General features: G+C 41.8%; 4 protein-coding genes across 9 annotated transcripts in view; 3 read left to right on the top strand and 1 right to left on the bottom strand.

The window, feature by feature from the left end:
- Positions 1-8,098, bottom strand: part of fbxl15 (F-box and leucine-rich repeat protein 15) — an 82,795-nt gene extending 74,697 nt beyond the window's left edge. For 5 of the 6 annotated variants that reach the window (XM_054766406.1, XM_054766423.1, XM_054766447.1 and 2 more), the window contains exons 1-3: positions 7,979-8,077; positions 7,580-7,736; positions 6,435-6,940 (exon numbers count right to left, since the gene is read on the bottom strand). In XM_054766406.1, the coding sequence (XP_054622381.1) occupies positions 6,435-6,940; positions 7,580-7,736; positions 7,979-8,019 (704 nt within the window). In that variant the 5' untranslated portion in view covers positions 8,020-8,077. Of the gene's footprint in view, positions 1-6,434; positions 6,941-7,579; positions 7,737-7,978 lie in introns of all 6 variants that reach the window. The other variant, XM_054766428.1, reaches the window with a different exon arrangement.
- On the top strand, positions 1,643-6,143 carry LOC129174384 (uncharacterized). The gene is made up of 2 exons (XM_054766363.1): positions 1,643-1,721; positions 3,616-6,143. The coding sequence occupies exon 2, from the start codon at positions 3,620-3,622 to the stop codon at positions 5,213-5,215; it is 1,596 nt and encodes a 531-aa protein (XP_054622338.1). The 5' UTR covers positions 1,643-1,721; positions 3,616-3,619; the 3' UTR covers positions 5,216-6,143.
- An 852-nt stretch (positions 8,099-8,950) lies between the features above and the next one.
- Positions 8,951-10,074, top strand: gpx9 (glutathione peroxidase 9). The gene is made up of 5 exons (XM_054767577.1): positions 8,951-9,168; positions 9,241-9,334; positions 9,435-9,565; positions 9,628-9,758; positions 9,830-10,074. Exons 1-5 carry the CDS (start codon positions 9,037-9,039, stop codon positions 9,885-9,887), a joined length of 546 nt encoding a protein of 181 aa, XP_054623552.1. The 5' UTR covers positions 8,951-9,036; the 3' UTR covers positions 9,888-10,074.
- Positions 10,075-11,810: 1,736 nt separating this feature from the next.
- ndufb8 (NADH:ubiquinone oxidoreductase subunit B8) lies at positions 11,811-16,374 on the top strand. Its single transcript, XM_054767254.1, has 5 exons — positions 11,811-11,955; positions 12,176-12,302; positions 14,782-14,881; positions 14,963-15,118; positions 16,222-16,374. Exons 1-5 carry the CDS (start codon positions 11,826-11,828, stop codon positions 16,312-16,314), a joined length of 606 nt encoding a protein of 201 aa, XP_054623229.1. The 5' UTR covers positions 11,811-11,825; the 3' UTR covers positions 16,315-16,374.
- The last annotated feature ends 3 nt before the right edge of the window (positions 16,375-16,377 follow it).

Raw genomic sequence — 16,377 nt, forward strand, 5'->3', positions numbered from 1 at the left:
TCTTGTGTTATTCTTCGCAGTCGGAACTTAGCTTTGATGTGTTGCCAAAAGTCATTAGTTGCCTCATTAGCATTGAGCAGCGCCAGAACGGACGCAGTGTTGTCGCCGTTGTCGGTCGACATATTGTATTACTCACGTCGAGGGTCATCAAATGTAGAGATGTGATTGAGAAGGAGACAGGAGTGGAGGATAAGTGGTATAAAGCGCTTATTCTCCACTGAACAACAAGCAACAACCACTTAACAACGTCTCAATTGCTAACAACAATTACATGACACAGAAACGGAAGTTGGTGGAAAAGCACCAAGCGCAAGTGCAGCGCTGAGGTTATGTTTTTGCCAGCATTTATCTATTTGTTTGTTTGTTTGTGTTCAAAATAACTTAAAAAGTTCTGAATGGATATGGCTGAAATTTTTAGGAAGTGTCGGAAATGGGATATGGAAGAACTGATTACATTTTGGGGCCGATCTGGATCCAGACATTTTTTAAGGGTTCTTTAACATTGCTAGATAGAACCATTTTCAGCAATTGTGCATATAACTCCACAAAAAATGGTCACAACACTTGGTCACAACACAAAAAAATATAGGACAAGTTTCCAACAGGTTCTACAAAATATGAAAGACTGACCCAATAAATGTAGGATTGTTATTTTGGTGTGAATCACAATATGTCGCTTGGTGCGCTCTCCAAATGCTTCTTTAGTTTTTTTTTTTCTAAGAAAATATTTATTGTGTTGTGACTTGAGTTGCAGGATTAGCCACAGTGGATTGCATTGAGAACTGCATTTTATTTAGTTATTGTTTATTTAGAAAGAATTTAGTTATTTTTTTGTTAAGTATTTTAAATACATATGTTTCATTATAACATGTTTCATTATATAATTATTCAATAAAGATATTTGAAAATAACACATTTTACAGCTGTAATTCCAATACCGTGAAACCATCAAACTGTGATATTTTTGTCAAAGGATATCATACCCTCAGAATCTCATACCAGCCCATGTGAACAGACAATCTAAAATTAACAAGAATTAAAACAATTAAGCAGCATTCAACCAAAATTGTGGCAGCAGCTACTCAAAATATGGTTTTATCGCTTCCATGCTAATGCTAAAGACGTTCGTTGTTATTTAATTTTGGATAAAAGTTAAAGTACTATCCCATGGCTGCTGTGAAAGGGTGATGGGTTTGTGTTGTTCTGAACATCCATTTCCCAGGATACGAATGTGAGAAAGGGTTTGTGTTGTTCTGAATATTCACTTCCCACTGTATGTCTGCTGACCTTGCCTACCAGGTGCTTGATACGAATGTGAGAAAGGGTTCACTTCCCACTGTATCTTGTTATGGTCTTGATACGAATATGAGAAAGGGTTTGTGTTGTTCTGAATATTCACTTCCCACTGTATATCTGCTGACTTTGCCTACCAGGTGCTTGATACGAATGTGAGAAAGGGTTTATGTTGTTCTGAATATTCACTTCCCACTGTATGTCTGCTGACCTTGCCTACCAGGTGCTTGTTAAAAAATAGTAACTCTGCGTGCGAATGCCTGAGTTTCGGGGCCGGCCACCCCGTTCTCACGCTCGCACGAACAGACTGGTATAAAGAGGGGAGAGCGAAAACACCTAGATGGAGTCTGCTGCGGGTTGTGATCGAACGCCCAGCCGATTGACGCGAACTCTTCCACGGGTGTTGGCTCTCCACTCTGTTGGCGTAGGTAAGAGGCTTTTTCGCTGCAATCATATATCTTGTGTGTTGATGCTTAAATAAATACGCCCTTGTTTAGGCTAAAATACCTTGATGTGTCTGTGTCATTCTGTGTGCCGACTGAACACGATCCTCTAAAAAATATTCTAAAACATTTTTGGCGTTGTCGGCAGGATCACGTTCAGCTGCATGCAGAATGGCTTTGTGCTGTATAAGAAAAGTGAAGAATACAGATGTCCTCACCATGGAGGAAGTGTTGTCAGGGTGGGTAGCCCCTGACGAGGTGAAAGGGATAGGCGCCGTCTTACGACAACGCGGGGGACGCCCTGGGCCGTGGGCTGGCGATATCCCTGTAGCAAGCGCGGAGGTGCTGTTACGAATGTTGAACAAGGTTGAATATAACGAGGAGGCACCCTTGAGGGGAACACAGGAGAGTTTGTGGATCTGTGCAGAGGCATGGAAGGAGCGTAATCTAGCGGTGGCGAAGGCCAACGCTCAGACGGCGCAACAGACCAAGCAGCTGCAGGATAAGGAAAAAGAGTTAAGGCGAATGCAGTGCATAATGGATAAGACCGTTATGTGCCTGTCGCAATTGATTTGTGCCGCCCAAAATCGTTCATCCCGTAAAGTTGATGCGAAGCAAGTTCGCTCCTTTGTGGCCGGGATGAGTGAAGATTGGGATCCCGGGGGTTGGGATGGGGACATATGGGGAGATGACCCAGACGAGGGGTTGGGACCTCTCCCCGATCCGCCCCCGGTTCGAAGTATTTATCCATCATTAAAGCAATTTAAGAAAATGCAACCTGTTACACGACGACATCAGGTGCAAGGCATAGCAGATATGAGGCAGATGGTGGACGCACAGGGGCAGCCTGTGATAGGAGAACACGGGCGGCCTGTGATGGAGCCTGTGCTTGAGGTGCAGGAACAGCGGTTGATTAAGGAGGACTTTACACAAGATGAGGGACTCTGATTTTGTCGAGATATAAACAAAGGGAAGAAGAGGCGAGTTAAGTTTGAGGAGGAGGATGAATAGGATGAAGGCCAAGCCCAAGTCCTTAAGACTACCTGGTCCGCCACGGATATACGGCCTCATGTAGAATTAGAAATTTATTGGAAGAAATCTGTACAAAAGGTAACAGCGTTGGTGGACACAGGGGCTGAGGCCTCGTTGATTAGTGGAAATCCGGACAAAATTAAAGGAAAAATCGTGCCCCTAACGGGAATTGGGGGACAAGTAGTGTAAAAGTATAACACTACCACCAAAAATCGGACAAACGCCCATTAAAAAGTATACCATTGTAGTCACTCCCATAAAGGAGTGGATAGTGGGAATGGACATTTTGACAGGAATGACTTTGCATTTAAGACACGGGAAGTTTATGTTTGGAGATCTTAGGAAAATAAAGTCTGTTTTGGTGGGAAAAGTGCACATGGCACCATTCCCCATACCTGAAGCGACGACGTTAATCTCCATGAAACAATATAGAATCCGTGGGGGTCAGGAGGAGATTACTAAAACAATAAAAGATAAGGAGAAATTGGGGTACTTTGTAGATTATGGGGGAACAACCCGTGGTTGTACAAAAGGATGACAAAATTGCACAGTTAATAATTAAACCATGCAATATGACCCCAGTACAGGAGATTACTCCACCTGAGGTTGTTACTTTTAGAAGTACTAAAGGTTTTGGTTCAACAGATAAGGTGGGAGCTAAAGTGTGGGTGAAGCAGCGGGATGGTCCTCCACAACCCGCTGAAATTATAGCACAGGGAAATGATGCTACCGTGAGTGTCATGTATTCAGGACAGGAGAAATGGGTCAATGTACCTGTGTCAAAATGTTACTTAAGGGAAGATTAGAAAGTGTAGGATGCTATGTCCAACTGGGCTTCTTTGTGCAGGTAAATGATCAACTGGAAACGCTTTACTGGAGTGCCAAGGAGGGCTCGACATCGACAAGATGGCTGGGGACCGCGGACCTGGTGGTGCCGGCTCTTTGGTCAAGCGCCTCCTTGCTCTTGGTGTCATGGTGGCCCACTATTGGGGAACAACCCAAGAAACGACCTGGAACGAGTGCAGGACCACGTGAGCTGTCCGGCAGGTCAAGCATGTCTGATGGCCAACATCACCAGTGACTGTAACATCTACGTCTGTTACACATGCCTGGCACAAACTCTTCACGTCCGAATGGCCCAAGCTACTCAGAGGACTGTGGTGTCATGGACAATCAAGTTTCCAAATCTCCCAACATGTCATCGACGACGTCGAGAGTGGTATGACACGCTGCTTGGAGGGACTGGAACGGTGTTGGGGGTGTCCAACACCATCGACGGGGAGGTCACGCGTACAGTGCTGTCGACCACTGGACAGTATACATCACGGGCGTTACACCAAGTTGGGGAGTGGTTACCTAACGGGATAGGTACACAATTGAGTAATGTCAATTTATGGACGCATCAGTACAATTGGCAATTGACTATGTTTAACAAAACTTATCGCTCCTTAATGAATCTGACCCAAATTGCCAATTGGACTGCTTGCAATATGCAAATGTTACATGCACGCATTCAGAAGGAAAGGTTTATAACTGGAGTTTATACAGGGAATTATCATCAGTGGAGAAATACTTGGAATATTAGTCAGAAACTATGGCTCCAACTATTTCCGGAACAAACTGTTTGCAATAACACCCAATGCAAAGGTTATTGGTATCAATACAATGTAACTCAAGTGAAAACTGTATGCCGATATGAAGTACTTCCGGTAATATCAATACATGGATATCATTATCTGCATGTGAGTGGAGAGTGGTTTGAAGCCGCAACAAATACGACTTATGACACTGATTTATGTGATAAAACTGATCAAGGGATGGTATGTACTTTACAGATGGGTCACGCTAATCTATGTTTGAGTGATAGTCAGGTAACATTATGTGATTGGAGTGTTGAGACACCACGAGACATGCTATGGCAGGTAGGGCCACAATACCTATGCGTAGCTACCATGAGACAACACCCACAGTTACCTTCAGCTCCATTCGTTGGCTGTCTTAATGATGTACACCTGTGGCATTGGAATAATCAAACGTACTATCTCACCAATTACTCCCAGGAGTCCAGATTGTCAGCGGTGCAGTGGGAGGTTTTGCGCCACCCCTGGACTGTGTCTCTGGACCGGTTCAAATGCGCATTGGACCGGTCCACAGAATTGAAGGATCTGATACAAAGACATAGGTACAATGTCACGCGGTTGTGGGTGTCCACATTAATAGCTGGGGATGAAGTGAAACATGTAGCGAGGCTAGTGCAGCAGAGTTCCGCCCATCATTGGTGGGATATTTTATCTGGAATGTCTGTAACTGCCAGGAAAACCATACTGCCACCCTTGTTTATTTTGGCAGGATGCTTAATTATATTAACCTTATGTAACGTATTCACTTGCTTGTATGTTAGACGAGCTAAAAGACAGCTTGAGAGAATAATTTTTAATCAGTGGTAGTAGTATGCGAATTGCTGTGTGAAAGCGATGCCCCTTTTGGGCTTACCAAAATTGAGGTAATTGTGGAAAGCGGGGGACCGGATATTTATGTTTGGAATTTTCATGTTGCGGGGAATATGATGCTGGGGTGAATTTGTCTGTGACACACGGGCGGATTTACTTGAGAAGGTGCAACACGATCTGGTTAATTGGAATAATTGGGAGGGGAACATGATGAATAATGAAGATTTTATGAATTGAGGAAAATGATGTTCAGAACATCAAGAGTGGAATGTGAAAGGGTGATGGGTTTGTGTTGTTCTGAACATCCATTTCCCAGGATACGAATGTGAGAAAGGGTTTGTGTTGTTCTGAATATTCACTTCCCACTGTATGTCTGCTGACCTTGCCTACCAGGTGCTTGATACGAATGTGAGAAAGGGTTCACTTCCCACTGTATCTTGTTATGGTCTTGATACGAATATGAGAAAGGGTTTGTGTTGTTCTGAATATTCACTTCCCACTGTATATCTGCTGACTTTGCCTACCAGGTGCTTGATACGAATGTGAGAAAGGGTTTATGTTGTTCTGAATATTCACTTCCCACTGTATGTCTGCTGACCTTGCCTACCAGGTGCTTGTTAAAAAATAGTAACTCTGCGTGCGAATGCCTGAGTTTCGGGGCCGGCCACCCCGTTCTCACGCTCGCACGAACAGACTGGTATAAAGAGGGGAGAGCGAAAACACCTAGATGGAGTCTGCTGCGGGTTGTGATCGAACGCCCAGCCGATTGATGCGAACTCTTCCACGGGTGTTGGCTCTCCACCCTGTTGGCGTAGGTAAGAGGCTTTTTCGCTGCAATCATATATCTTGTGTGTTGATGCTTAAATAAATACGCCCTTGTTTAGGCTAAAATACCTTGATGTGTCTGTGTCATTCTGTGTGCCGACTGAACACGATCCTCTAAAAATATTCTAAAACAGCTGCCAACCTTGAAGTAATTTTATAAGAACAAAATTTCAGGTTTCAGAGACTGAACTCCAAGCTGGCAAAATGCCTACCTGGAGAGCAACAAAGCGTATTCAAGGGGTAAAATGTGTGCCGAGTATAAGAAAAGGCCAAAAAATGTGTGCATGTTGGCAGGTCTGCTATCCACAACTACAAAGTGTCTACTGCATTAGATGACACGCTGTGTGTGTAATGTTGAAGTTAAAAAAAACAAAAAACAAAGACGTGCTACCTGATGGACTGGTTCCTGACACGCAGGCAACAATTCAAGTCCAGATGCTCGAGGCTCCTGCAGTTCTTGGCCACCTCCTCCACCGACTCATCTGTGATATTTTCATTGACAGCCAAAGAAAGAAAGGTTAACTTTGGACACTTCTTGGCCAGGTAGCAGATGGCGTCGTCCTTCAGCTGGCAGCATCCGGTGAGGTCAATGGAGCGCAGCGCCCCGCAGTGGTCGGCCAGGCTGCGCAGGGACAGGCCGTCCACGAAGCTGCACTGCGCCAGGGTGAGATGCTGCAGGTGTAGGCAGCGGGTCAAAGACAAAGCCACCAGGGAGTGGCGGGTCAGACGGACACACCCTGTCATGTCCACGGTGAGGAGACGCCGGTTCTGGCTGACAACTGGGAGCAGCTCGTCATCTGTCAGCCAGTGTGAGCAGCTCTGAAGGGACAGCTTCTGTAGAACTTTGTTGTCCTTCAACATGAATCTAAAGGCCTCCTTGGGAATGGACAGTTGAATCTGTGCAAAATGAAACATTCATTACAAGTTTTCCCTACAGCTGTAGTCATAAACCTCTCGGGCCCATGGTGCTTTCCAGACCTTGTAGTAATCTCATAATACAGTCATGTGATTCATATTGTGATTCACACCAAAATAATAATGTTATATTTTTTTGATCCGTCTTTGATACTTTGTGGAACCTGTTGGAAACTTGTCCTGTATGTTTTTTCCAAGTTATCTGACCATTTTTTGTGGAGTTATATACACAAATGCCAAAAATTGTCCTATCTAGCAATGTTAAAGAATCCTGCATCCTGTGATCCAGATCACCCCCAAAATTTAATCAGTTCTTCCATAGCCCATTTCCGACAATTTTATTTAAATCCATTCAGAACTTTTCAAGTTATTTTGTACACAAACAGCCCCCACCCCATTTGAAATACTAATAGTAATATAATTAGGGATGTCCGATATTGGCTTTTTGCCAAATTATTTCCATTCACAAATACATTTAATTCCATTTCTATTGCGTCTGAATGTGTTTTACGGCCCAGTGGTTGATAACTCTGCCCTATAACACTTGAAGCAGCTCTGGTTTTACTGTGCAGCAATGAAGTTCCCAGGGAGTGTTGTAATCATTAAGTAAAACATACTTACTGGATCAAAACTCCTGCATTTGGCGAAATAGAGGCGGATGAGTCTGCGGAACTCCTTGTTCACTCTTTGCAAACAGACAAGCTGTCTGAAAGGTAAACAGGATAAAATATGTGCCACCAGGACATCCTCCCAGGGTAAATCCAAAAGGCGACATCTGCTGGAGGAGTAAAATCATTGCTTTAAACGCTGAACGTTGAACTCAAAAGTTTAGTCGCTACATAAAAAAGTGTTGGGTGTTACACTTGCTATCTAGCCAGTTAGCTAGCCTTTGAAGCAGCATAGTATTTCACACACTAATATCAGGTTCTCGATAAGAAAGCAAGCTGTTGCGTTTAAGCTAAGCTAATGTAACGGCTGCCGCGCCAAAATGCTTTTAAAAGTGACAAGTTCATCACTTACGTTCGTGTTTTAGCCTCTTCCTTCATTTTAGGGTGGATCATTTATCAAAAGCTGTTTTAAAATGTACTGTACATGATTAATAACATTTCTTCTTCGTCGTCTAGATACTCTTCTTCTTTGGTATTCTGACTAGTGTTATATTACTGCCACCTAATGTTCGAGAACTGATCCTACAAGCTAAAATATGTGTTGTAGTCTAATATGTACGGTAGTCTTTTACATTTTTTTTCACTAAATGGCTACTAATTTAATTTAATTTAATTTAATTTAATTTAATTTACTTGTGGCTGCTCACAGTGCAAGAGTATCCAACAGTTCCTGGTCGAGAAGAACATCACCGTGCTGGAGCAACCTACCTACTCACCCAACCTGGCCCTGTGTGTTTTTTATCCTCTTTCCCAGCACAAGATGGTCATCAAGGGGACCCATTGTCAAGACGTGGATGACATCAAGATGACTCCAGGGGGATTAGTTCGAAGGGAAAAACGTATAGTTTGTAGCTTGGATTTAAAATACTTTTGTGACACCAGTCCTGGAAATTTTCACACACCTTGTATGTTTGTGCTGGTATATGCATACTTATTTATATTTATTTATTATAAATCTATAAATCTATTGCAAAAACTTTAGTCAAAGATCCTCTATATACTATGTATACACAATACTACACAGTATACTATACCAAATCTGTCACGCAGGCTGCCAGGTGACAAGTCTGTATTTAAAAAAAAAAAAATTAATATGTTGCAAACAACTTAGTAAACAAGACAAAGCGAACTATGCTACATGAAAACATTTAAGCAGACTTTCAAACGAAGTGAGCTATTCCTTCCTATATGGGAAAAAACACGAAGAGAGTATGCATTTATTTTGATTCTGTTTGCATTCCAAGTGGATGTCACTGCCCTCCTAAACAAAGCTAGCTCACCTCCAGCCGCAGCAACAATGAAGCCAACCATGCTGAACAATTGCTGACCCATGTTATGTCAGTGAGGATCGCTGAGTGAACAGCTCACTCTCTCCCGAGCACTATCCCTTATACAAGCTAAAATCCTAACATGGCCTATAAATCAATCTATGATTTCTCCGCCGAGACGCTGGACGGAGTGACAGTTCCGCTCAGCGGCTTCCGGGGGAAGGTGCTTCTCATCGTGAACGTTGCCACCTTCTGAGGGTCGACCATAGAGGAGGTAATATGCTGCAGGGTTGTTTACAGGGAATTCCTATTACAAGCGTGTTCATGTGTTGATATGTTCTCTTAGTACCATCGACTGAATGCACTCATGGAAATGTTTGGGGACCTCAACTTCACTGTGCTGGGCTTCTCCTGCAACCAGTTTGGCCTTCAATCCCCTGGTTGGTACTCTCATTTTTACTTCACTCTCAGGACCCTCGTTCTATGCAATCCTGTTTTTTTTTTTTTTTTTTTTTTTTTTAATAAATGTTTTTTTTTCAGAGGTAAATCATGAAACCTTAAACATCCTTAAGTATGTGAGACCCGGCGGGGGATTTGTGCCAAAGTTTCCTGTCTTCGCTAAAGTGGAGGTGAATGGAGTAAACGAAGACCCGCTCTTCACCTACCTGAAGGTACTGTACTGCTTTTCTGCCCTGTAACATTCAGCTGTATTAATATTTCATTTTTTTTCCAGGAGTATTTACCCTTTGTCAACCCTGTCATTGGAGACATCAAGAAATTCTACTGGTCACCCATCACAGTCAATGACATCCGATGGAATTTTGAAAAGTTTTTAATCACCGCAGACGGCGAGCCCTTCCGCAGGTAAAGCTGTGCACCTTCTTAAAGAAGTCCTCTGGGTGCATTTTCACATCAGTGTTTTCACTTTGCTACAGGTATGAACTTCACTGCCCCATCGACAAGGTGGAGGAGGATATTGCACAGCTTCTCTAGATGGACTTTCATCAGGTTTATCAGCGGTGGCAGAGTGACGGTCCCTCAGCCAATGCACATGTGCACCTGAGCTGGATCTGATGGGAAGAGGAACGGGGCTCGGAGCTTTAGTGCATTCACTCTGAAGAAAAGCTTTCCTTCAGCCACTGCTTGATATGCTGGTGTCTCTCTCTGAAATAAATATGAATGAATCAAAAAATAATGTCTGTTGTCTTTCATTATCCCTAAGAAACAGAGAAAATGCATAATAAAAGAGAAAGGAAGCATTAAAAGGTTAATTGATGTGGTTACCCAAATACATACGCATTAAAATAGATGTACAGTGTTCCCTCATTTATCATGGGGGTTTGGTTCCAAAAATAACCCGCTATAGGTGAAATCCGTGAAGTACAGTCAACTTTTCTTTTTTACAATTATTATTATATACAGTGGTGTGAAAAAAATGTTTGCCCCCTTCCTGATTTCTTATGTTTCATATCATCACACAAATGTAAATATCAGTCAACACAACGGAACACAAAATGCAGTTTTTAAATGAAACTTTTTATTAGAAAAAAATCCAAACCTACATGGCCCTGTGTGAAGAAGTGATTGCCCCCCCCCCCATTTATTTATTTTATTTTTTTCAAGCGTTAGAACTCCAGTGAACCACAGTGAACCATTTTTTAAGGCCGTACGGTGGCCTAGTGGTTAGCATATTGGCCACACAGTGAGGAGATGTGGAAGATCTGGGTTCAAATCTCTGCTCTGTGTGGAGTTTGCATGTTCTCCCCGTGTGTGCGTGGGTTTTCTCCGGGTACTCCAGTTTCCTCGCACATTCCAAAAACATGCATGTTAGGTTAATTGGAGACTCTAAATTGTCCATAGGTATGAATGTGAGTGTGAATGGTTGTTTGTCTATATGTGCCCTGCGATTGGCTGGTGACCAGTCCAGGTTGTAACTCGCCTCTTGCACAATGTCAGCTGGGATAGGCTCTAGCATACCACCGCGACTATTATTATTACAATATTATTTTTAAAAATATTTGTATATATAGATTTAAATATGTTTAATATATTACATTAAGTAAAAAACAAGAAATCAAAAAGACCATCTTTCTTGCTCTGGTAGTTTTGACAGAAAATGTATTTTGTTGTTGGTGGTGTTGTCAAATCCAATTAAAAATGACATATACAATAGTTGTATAGTATAGTAAAATTTTGGCTTGGCAACTTGACTTCTTTCAATGTAAGTTTGTTGGTAAAACAACACAAGGTTAAAATGCTAATAATCATGAGGAGATTATACGTTGACATATACAGTTACAGGTGGCCCTCTGAGGGTAATTGCAATGTGGCCCACGCTGAATACGAGTTTGGCACCCCTGTCACTGCGCGATACGTACCCGGAACGCAATCGGTTCAACTGGGTTCTACGCATGTGCAGAACGGGTCTACATCCGGTCAGCCTATTTTTCGGCAGTCACATGTTACGCATGTGACTGCCTACTCCAATAATCTTCTCCATCCGTCGAACTATTTTACAACAACAAGCAATGTACGTCCCCCCTCCACTACTAAAAACGTTATTAAGATAGAAATTTGAGATTTTAAGCCCTCTTTTCTTTGTTCCATAAATTATTTTACGTTTTTTTTCGCCACTGAAAAAAATACACACAAAAGCATTTGCCAGGAAGATATGTTTGGATGGATGGTATTTCCTCGTTTAGAAAAAAACCTGAATCCTGTCTAAATCAATCCATCATTGTACTGTACTTATGGTTGTTTACTGTGACGTCGCAGAAGCGTTGTAGTAAAAATTAGCTAAAGGAGAAAGTGACGTAGTCCTTGCGCATGCGCGGGATCGGTTGCGTTCAGGGTACGTATTGCGCAGAGACGACCCCAAATAGGCATTCAATTATGGCCCTAATGCAGACCCGTACTTTACTTCTTTCACACATGCGCACTCCTCCTCAGCTACAGCCGTCAGTAAACAACATGGCTGTCGTTGGTTTCCGACTGTGTGCCCAAGCCCTTTCAAAAGGGCGAGGGTCCGGCATTTCAGCTCTTCTGTGCGGATCCCGGGCAGGTCAGTGACATGTCGCATTTATCCTTATGTTTTTTTTAATTATTGTACTCACATAAGAGTTTTATGGTAAGTTGGAAGAGCTAAATGGACGTAACCTTGACAAGCTAACTTTAGCTTGAGCTAGCTTGGCGGCTACAGTCTGATAAATGGGGATGAAGACAAAGTTATAGTAATAATGCGTCTTGAATTATTGCATATGTATTCATTTTTATTGCGTTAGCCTCCGGTGCTGCCAAGGGTGACTTACCTGGCCCGTACCCGAAAACTCCAGAGGAGAGGGCTGCTGCAGCAAAGAAGTACAACATGACGGTTGAGGACTATGAGCCGTTTCCTGACAATGGAGAGGGGTAAGGTTTGTTATGACGAATTCTATCATGCACAGTCGCATTAAGTGCACTTGTTTTTCTTGTAGCAAGTTTGATTATGATGCATCTTAAAGGGATAGTTGTGATTTTTTGACATGCTGCCAATGACTTACCCAACACTTGGTCTCATGAGCACAGTTCTGGTCGGATTTCAGTGATGAGAAACGTAGCCCTAGTTGGTTTCTGGAGCACCTTAAGTAAAGAGTTTGGCTTCTCAAAACAATTTGCGTTTGGAAGAGTAATACATTTGCATGACAAAAATGCGTCCTCAAAAAAATCAGACCTAACAAATCGCTGGGTTTTACTTTGTCTGGCGTTGTATGAATGCGCACTATCCATTGCTGTGTATGTGATGAAGATGCATCTGCCGCGAGCGTCGCAGCCATCTTGTTCACATACACAACAATAGACAGGCGACAACGCGCAGTGATAGGATGAATGAGAAAAGTACCGGCGAGCAATATGTGAGATTTGATTGTTTTGAGGAGGCATTAACTAACCGGAACTACGTTCCTCATCACCGAAATCTGACCAGAACTGGGCTCAGGGGACCAAGTGGGGGGTAAGTCACTATCGATGCACTACACTGCTGATGGGGGTGTCATACAACTTTGTGTAAAAAAAAATCTGGACTATCCCTTTAACCCTGTGAATCCCAAATATAGAAAAACACAAAAAAAAAATCAAGTCAACCACTAAGATGTTGTTGGACGTTTTTGAGGCTGAAAATTAGGTGGTTTTTTAAATTATGTTTTGGTAAGTTTTTACGGAAATGTTGTAACATTGCAACATTCGGCTCAATGGGGAGCAGAATGTCCTGTATTTGCACTCATTATCTGAACAACATTACAGAACTAAGGACTCATTTGCAGGGTTTTGCTTTTCTCTCAGAACAGCATAACATAAAAAAATAACCTGTCATGTTGTTATGAACAGTCATTTATTGCAATTACGAGAACTTTGACATTTATTTACAGTGATAGTCCCAGAAACAGCTCTTGTCCTCTGAAAAACAGGGGCAAACACCACACTTTCTGCATTGGATATTTGTATACCCTTTACTGCAATGCCTGCAGCGTCCTCTCTTCACCTTCATCAGGAAATGTCCAGTTAGGTCCTTGCCTCTCATGTGTTTGTTGTAGGTACCCACAATGTAAGTACGGCCTTTCAACGTCAGTGTAGGTTTTGGTGGCTTTGTCCTAGCGTTGAATCTCCAGCACAGTTTCTGGTCCAGCGAAGGATGACACAAGTGTGACAGCACAGATGTTGTTTTTCCCCTCCACTCTGAGTCAGAGCTTCCTCTACCCTTCTCCCTCAAGCTCTTCTTATCTTCAAGGTTGCATTTGGGTAGGCGCACCTGCCATAGCCATACTTTGAACCCCAATGTGTGTGGCTTGCCTCGCATATACTGCATGATGCTGCTGAGCTTCCCCTTGAAAGGAATCATCTCATCCACAGAATTGTGCTCTTCGGGTTCCACCTGCAGACATTTCTCTCTGAATGAGTCAAGCCATGGTTTGAGTTTCCAGAGTCCCTCTTTTCAGTCTCTGACACTGTCAGACACTGATGTGTTCATTTGATTGGGGCTCGATCTCCACATTGGCTAGGCAAGCAGTAGGTTCTTGGTTTTCTTGTTCCACAGAGACATCAGTGTAGGTCCACATCACTCTCGATGATCCCAATCACATCCTGCACAGTGTACCGACGATCTCCCCTTGCTGGTGGCATTCTGAAATGGAAAAAATAAAGTCAAAACAAATGTTTATATATAGTATAAACAGCACACATGCTTATTAGATTGTAGATAACTTGCAGAAAAAGATGGGATGGTGGGGAGATTGATTTCAATATGAAGTGTTCACACATTGCACTCAAGTAACCTGTTGACACATTTAACCGGTCACATAATAGTGTATAGCTGACCAATTGTAAACTCTGATTATTGTACTAAAAGGTACTGTATGCAGGTAGCCTCCAACTTAAATTCCTGAACATCAACACCTGGTGTAGAACAATGGAAACAGGGTTGTTTTGACGAACACATGCACCCAACGTTGTCATATTGCGACAATCACAAAACAAGCTCTAAATAAAATGTAACTCCTATTTTCCACAATGATTACATATGGACATGTTCTAGACACGGTAATAAACACACAATATATTTAATATTTACTTACTTCAATCCCATAACTCCAGTCCAGTAAATTCAGGGAATGATGCTGTCTCAAAAATCTGGGGGTTGTGTGACTTCTTCACCTGAGGGCAGGCCTTACATACAGATGTATGACCCAATAGCATTCTGAGACTGAACAATCGGACCAAATGAGTATGTCAACGTGGTTGGACCAAAAATTGTTGTCATTCAGCAACAGTGGGTCTTCCATGGCTAATATTGGTGACCATACCTCACCCAATAACATGTTTATAAATGTTTTCTATCATAAACCTGTTTTTGCAGGTATGGTGATTATCCCAAACTTCCAGACCGATCCCAGCACGAGAGAGACCCCTGGTATCAATGGGACCACCCTGACCTGAGGAGGAACTGGGGAGAGCCGGTAAAAATAGCACTTTTAACATCTTCCATTTTGTTTTGACACATGGAAGAAGTCAACCACTCACTGTTTTTCCTCATTTAGATACACTGGCATTTCGACATGTTCATCAGGAACCGTGTGGATACATCTCCCACCCCAGCATCCTGGTCCACGATGTGCAAGCAGCTGTTCGGTTTCATCGGCTTCATGTTGTTCATGTTCTACCTTGGGGAGAAATTCCCGAGTTACCAACCTGTTGTAAGTAAAGAGCATTTAAATTTTTATTTAAATGCTTATATGAGGGAGGACCAGAGCCACACTGAGAATCAAATACACATAAAAATAAGGTTGTAATTTAACTACAATAATGTTTTGGCTTTATGAGGAAAAAGGTACAACAGTCCGAGAATAAAGTTATACAATTTCTGAGGAAAACATTTCTAATATGAGAATATAAAGTTGTGAATTAGCAAAATTCAAGTACAAAAAAATAACCAGAAAAATGTTGCATAATTTTACAAGAATAAAAATTAATCACAAGAATATAATTTTAGTATTATAGTAGTATAAGAAAAAAGTCTGAATTTAGACGAGAAAGTTGGTATATTTACAACAAAAATGTTTTCTATTTCTGGGCATTAACATTCTCCCATCACGAAAAACAGCTTTATCCTCAAGTGTTTTAACTTTTTTTTTAAATTTGTTTTTTTCCCCCTTTTCCAGTGAGGATCCTCTATTTAATACATTTGACATGAATGGTGTCTTCATCATTACCTCCGCAAAGCACAAGCGCAGCGCGGAGGTTATGTTTTTGCCGCCATTTATCTGTTTGTGTTCAAAATAACTTGTACCTTTTTATTTCAACAAATGTAGACATTCATGCTCCATTCAAACATTCATACATTTCAACAGTATTTCAGTTCGGCTTCAGCTCATCTTCTAAAGTATTTGTACGCTCATTCTATATTTCAACACAGCTTCAGCTCATCTTCCAAACTATTTCTACAGTCATTATTCAACCATTTGTACAGCATTTCAGTTCAGCGTCAACATTTCAATTCAGGCATTCACACGCATTTTGCATTTTCTAGTTAAGAATCCAATTGCTCATGTATGTTTTAATGGTCAAGGAATCTAAGTATGCAGATTAAATAACTGTAGGACTGATATTTATGGTGTATAGCATAATATGGGGTAACTATGGTGGAGGTCTACGCTCTCTGAGTGCTTTTGTAGTTCAATTATATAAAATATACACCTTAACCTGTAGTAGATATTTGTGTTTTTTTATTTACAGTGTATTATTTTAGTATGTGTTTTTACTTACACATTGATTCTATGTTTTTTCTGTAATGCTCCAGGCACCGAAGCAATTTCCCTACAACGACCTGTACTTGGAGAAAGGTGGAGATCCTGAAAAAGAGCCAGAAGAAGTCAAGCATTACGAAATATAAATGCTAACATCCTAGTCTATGTGTACATACATTTCTGTCAAGAATAAAATTGCAGTAAAAAAA

The sequence above is a fragment of the Dunckerocampus dactyliophorus genome, chromosome 2 (genome assembly GCF_027744805.1).
Source record: "Dunckerocampus dactyliophorus isolate RoL2022-P2 chromosome 2, RoL_Ddac_1.1, whole genome shotgun sequence".
NCBI classification, from domain to species: domain Eukaryota; kingdom Metazoa; phylum Chordata; class Actinopteri; order Syngnathiformes; family Syngnathidae; genus Dunckerocampus; species Dunckerocampus dactyliophorus.